At 43.1% G+C, this 5,216-nt stretch overlaps 1 protein-coding gene across 2 annotated transcripts in view; it reads left to right on the top strand.

Moving 5' to 3' along the window:
• ZNF287 (zinc finger protein 287) overlaps positions 1-5,216 on the top strand; it is a 17,904-nt gene continuing 12,688 nt past the window's right edge. For both annotated transcript variants that reach the window (XM_014542899.1, XM_005870205.2), the window contains exons 1-5: positions 1-20; positions 908-1,502; positions 2,195-2,295; positions 4,003-4,129; positions 4,583-4,669. In XM_014542899.1, coding sequence (XP_014398385.1) covers positions 1,100-1,502; positions 2,195-2,295; positions 4,003-4,129; positions 4,583-4,669 — 718 coding nt within the window. In that variant the 5' untranslated portion in view covers positions 1-20; positions 908-1,099. The remainder of the gene's footprint in view (positions 21-907; positions 1,503-2,194; positions 2,296-4,002; positions 4,130-4,582; positions 4,670-5,216) is intronic.

Below are 5,216 nucleotides of genomic sequence, written 5' to 3'. Positions count from 1 at the left end.
CCTCTCCGTCCCGGCCGCAGGTAATGATGTCCCCGGACGCTCGTGCTGGCGGCCTGCGGGGAGGTGAACACGCGGTAAATGCTCTATGGGGGGGTCCTCGGGCCGGAGAGGAGCTCAGAGAACTGCTGGGAAGGGGCGGCGGGGGCGGCAAGGTCAGCACCTCTGCCGTGCAGGACCTGTAGACAGTCGGCCTTGGTGACCGGTGCGGTTGCGGAGGGCTCGGAGCTGGAGCCTGTGGACCGACAGGTGTTAGGGTTCTTCTCCGGGCCAGGCCTGCGGGGGCTTCTTCCCGCATCCTGGCTCCAGGTGTGTTCGGAAGGAATTGTCTCCTTTAGAAGCACGTAAGGGCTTCAGATCACACCAGCTTCTTCTTCTTTTTCCCAGTCCAAGCGGCTGGTCTCCCCCGCCGTCCATGAAAAGCTAGAATAGGCCGAAATTAATATGCAAAGCAGGTGAATGGCTCGCCCTTGTTTACAAATCTAAAGATAGGAAGGAAGGAGACCAAGGTAAAGTCTGTATGGTTTAGGGGAGGTGGGGGTTGTGGTGTGGTTTTTGTGTTGTTTTTGTTGCTATTAGTCCTCACCGGAGGATAATTGTTTCATTGATTTTTAGAGAATGGAAGGGAGGGTGGGGAGAGAGAGAAACATCGACGTGAGGGAGACACATTGATTGGTTGCCTTCCACGCGTGCCAGCCAGGCATGGGATCAAACCTGTAACCCAGGTACATGCCTTTGACCGGAATCGAACCCCTGACCCTTCGGTGCGCTCCAACCACTGAGCGCACTGGCCAGGGTGAAGTCTGTATGTTACCTTCTGTGCACACTGGATAGTCTATTTCTGTTTGTGTGTGTGTATAGGAGAGAGCACCCGGAATACTTGATCTTGTGGTCTATTCTTGTGTTTTAGGGTCTCTTAACCATCCCTGCAAAGTAGTAGGCTCAGAATTTGTAACTAAGGCTGATAACTCTACCTTGACTCTGTTGTGCCCCTGGCTGCAGCAGCCCTACACATAATGTCCTTGCGGCTCTAGCATGAGACTTCAAGCAGTTGGCTCATCACTAGAGAAATAAAGGATATTGCCAGATTGACTGTCCTGCAATGGCAGCCCCAAGCAAGAGGATGACCAGTTCTTCACGCTCCCAAGTCTTTCTAATGTGGAAGCCAGACAAGGCTCAGAGTGGACCCAACAACGCAGAAAAGGAAACCCTTGCTTCAAGACTTCTGCGTGACACTGAGACCTGTCGACAGAATTTTAGGAATTTTCCATACCCAGACTTGGCTGGTCCTCGAAAAGCATTGAATCAACTCCGAGAGCTCTGCCTGAAGTGGCTGAGACCCGAGATTCACTCAAAGGAACAAATCCTGGACCTGCTGGTGCTGGAGCAATTCCTGACCATCCTGCCAGGGGAGGTTAGGACTTGGGTGAAGTCCCAGTACCCGGAGAGCAGCGAGCAAGTAGTGACTCTGGTGGAGGATTTGACTCAGATTCTAGAAGATGAAGGTGAGAATTATAGAGCATAGAGGGGAGGAGTCTGGGTGGTTAGAGAAGACAACAAGCATATCATAGAGCAGCCTGTTAAAGAAATGGGGAGAAGGAAGGTCAGTGAGGGAGTGAGAACAGGCTTTAACATGATCCTCATCCTGCATGCTATTCCCCTTCAGATTTCTTAGAACCACAGACACATTCTCTAAACCCAGAGGAGATGTGTCATAAAACAGTGATCAGACACAACCAGATTTCCCCCTTGTGAGCCCTCAGGAAGTTTACCTGCAGAGGTTTGAACCATTCTGCCAATAAATCATTTGCTTTGTGAACTGGGTTTTACAGTAACACTTCCAAATAGATAGAAAAGGGTTCGGATAACATGTGTTTATTAAGTGAAGATACAACTCACAAAATTGACATCCCAGAGGATTTAGTAGAAAATGGTGAATTTGGTATATATACTTAAGAGTGCCAGAGTAGACTTGTTCTTAAAGCCTGCACTGATGTCTTAGGACAAGTCCTTGCTTCTTCCTGCTGATTTTTTTAAGTAGGGGTCCTGTGTTTGGTTTCCTTCTGACTTCTCACCTTAAGGAAATATAGGCATCTATAAAAAAAAAAAATAGAGAGAGAGAAAGAAAAAAATGCAGGCATCTATTTGGCAATTCAAATAGGACTGATCTCCAGCATGGTCTCTTTCTCTTCCCTAGCTGCTCCTCCGAACTCTGCCTTTTCCCAAGAGATCCCAGAGGAAGATCCCAAAGGAAGACATGCCTTCCAGGCTGGGTGGCTAAATGACTTGGTGACCAAAGTGAGTTTTAGTGTCTTCTGTAATTTTAAAAAGTCTTCATAGTGTGTGATGACATTTTCTTTCCTGTCCTTCTAACTTCTGTGACCCCAAAAATCCTATCAAGAACTAAGCCTCAGTTTTTCTCTTTCAGTCACGTTGGCCTATTAAGGTGGATGAATGCCCTGTGTAGGAAATGGGAATGCCTTGGCTCGCTTATGTACTTTAAGGCAGTGATATGGCACTGAGGTTAAGGGATTGACCTGCACAGCCAAATGGATCTAGGTTTGGTTCCTGGTTCTACCATTGAACCTGTAATTTGGTGAAAGATACTTAACCACCCAGCCTGAGTTATTCGACTCTAATACTGAGTTATTCGACTCTAATAGAATATTCCTCTATAAGGATTAAATATTATGAGACTTGTTACCCTGTATTGTAGTAAGTAATCAATAAGAGCACAGTAGGGTAAACAATAGTTACTAATATTATTTTTCCTCATGAACAAGTGATTAAAGGCAGTGTATTATATGGAGTTACTTTTGATCATTAGTCTATTTTATTTTAAGGAAGAGCAACTCAGGCCATTTTAAGAGAAAGATTTACTGTAAAAACAGATGGTCTGAAATTGGTAACCATTATAAAATTATTTATAGATAATATGAATGTTTACCTGAAAAATCTAAGAAAATCAAGGGAAAAACTGGTAGAAACAATAATAAAATTTGAATAAAGTGACAGATTAATCATTTTATACATAAAAATCAGATAGATGATAAAATGAAATAAAATATTTCATTCACAATATTCCCCCCCCCTTCAAATTTAAAATAGGTAGAACTCAGCAGAGTATACATTTTGCAATATCTTCATGTTCTGTATCATTCTATAGGATGTGAAAGAAGCCGTGAATATTGTAAAAAAAAAAAAGTCAGTTCTCCCTAACTTATAAACTTAATATGATTTCAAAATCCCAATATAAGTTTTAAAGAAACTTAGTTTATTTGAAAACCATGTAAGCGTACTCAAGAATTTTTTTTGCCCTAACCGGTTTGGCTCAGTGGATAGAGCGTCAGCCTGTGCACTCAAGGTCCCAGGTTCAATTCCGGTCAAGGGCATGTACCTTGGTTGTGGACACATACCCAGTAGGGAGTGTGCAGGAGGCAGCTGATCGATGTTTCTCTCTCATCGATGTTTCTAACTCTCTATCCCTCTCCCTTCCTCTCTGTAAAAAATCAATAAAAAATAGATTTTAAAAAAAAGAATTTTTTTTAATAAAGGAAGAAAACCAAAGAGAGATGTGAAATGTATCTAAAAATACAGCAGTTAAACAGTGCGGTGAAGTAAGGAAGGGCTCTGCATCTCATCATGGAGCACACAGAATATCAAAGTTTCAAATTAACACATTGAACTTACTCTTAAGGCAGAGCTTGAAGAGCAAAACCATTCAATTCTGTGTCATCGATGTTTAAAACTCTTCTTTAAGGTGGAGCCACCAATGTATGCACTAGTGGCAACTGAAAACAATAATTCCACTCTATTTTCAAACTCCCCTTAAAGCCATTCAGGTATGCTTATCCATATATTGGGTGAAAATTTTGACTAGAAAACTTTTATGGCCCTACTAAAACTCAAGATTCTATGATTCTCTCACCACACACCTACCTGGTATTATCACTATCACTTTCCTACTAGTTCCTGGACCAAGTTAAATTGTATTTGATGTTCTAGGAATCAATGACATTCAGAGATGTGGCTGTGGATATCACCCAGGAGGACTGGGAGCTAATGCGTCCTGTACAGAAGGAATTGTACAAGACTGTCACATTACAGAACTATTGGAACATGGTTTCTCTAGGTAAGCATCATCTACACCCACCCCGCCCCTGCATAGCCACCAGAGTATCTTTTCCCTCCATTATTAAAAACGGGTTGGACCTGTAAAGTACTTTGCTAAGAATGGAGGCCTAGAGATCAGTTGTGCTCATCCCATTTGGGCACAGAAGAGGCTATGTTAGTCCCTTATCCCAAGGGAAAGGTTTCTGAGAGAAGATCATTGAAAACTGATGGGCATTGTCACGGGGCTGCCACCCAATACTGTGCCTTGCTCACTCCCTACTTCCCCCATGATCTCTAAGCACATATCCTTCAGGGGCCAGCTCTGAAAAGGACAAGGACCTAATTTATTAGGTCACATCCATGAACTGTTGTTTTCCTGTAGGGGACTATCCACTTGGAGAAGAAATCAGGTAATAAAATTTGAACAAATGTTTATACCCAGGATAAAACTCATTATATTCCCCTTGAACAGGACTTACAGTGTACAGACCAACTGTGATTCCTATATTGGAAGAACCATGGATGGTGATGAAGGAAGTCTTAGAAGGCCCTACTCCAGGTGAGAGAATCAGTGGTGGATGAGAATCTCTGCACTTGGTCTATAGTACCCTGATTGTGGTGAGAGAGATTTTTAAATATGGCCACGTCACTTTCCACAAAGACATCCAGTCTCAACACTTTCTTGCAGAGACCATCTTCAGGAAAAGATTTTCCAGACATCATATATCCCCTTAATGTCTCATGGATCCTTCCCCATGACCCCGAGTCCCGTCCCCTAGCCTTTGTCTGAGGCTTTCATTGTGCCATCATTCCCTCCCTCTCACTTAAGCATGCATGAATGTCTTCTGAAATCTTAAGTTTCAAACCTTCTATTTGAGTTTCTTTTATTTTATTTACTGACAAAACTTTGTAGCCCCCTGCCTCTACTTTCCTAACTCATTCCTTTATTTTTTATTTTCTTTTTTTTTAATTAAATCTTTATTGTTCAGATTATTACATTTGTTCCTCTTTTTTCCCCCCATAACTCCCCTCCTCCCAGTTCCCACCCCACCCTCCGCCCTCACTCCCCACCCACTGTCCTCATCCATAGGTGCATGATTTTTGTC

Source organism: Myotis brandtii, unplaced genomic scaffold (assembly GCF_000412655.1).
Source record: "Myotis brandtii unplaced genomic scaffold, ASM41265v1 scaffold314, whole genome shotgun sequence".
Classification (NCBI taxonomy): Eukaryota; Metazoa; Chordata; class Mammalia; order Chiroptera; family Vespertilionidae; genus Myotis; species Myotis brandtii.
Note: the sequence above shows the minus strand (reverse complement) of the source record. Positions and strands in the feature narration are given on the sequence as shown.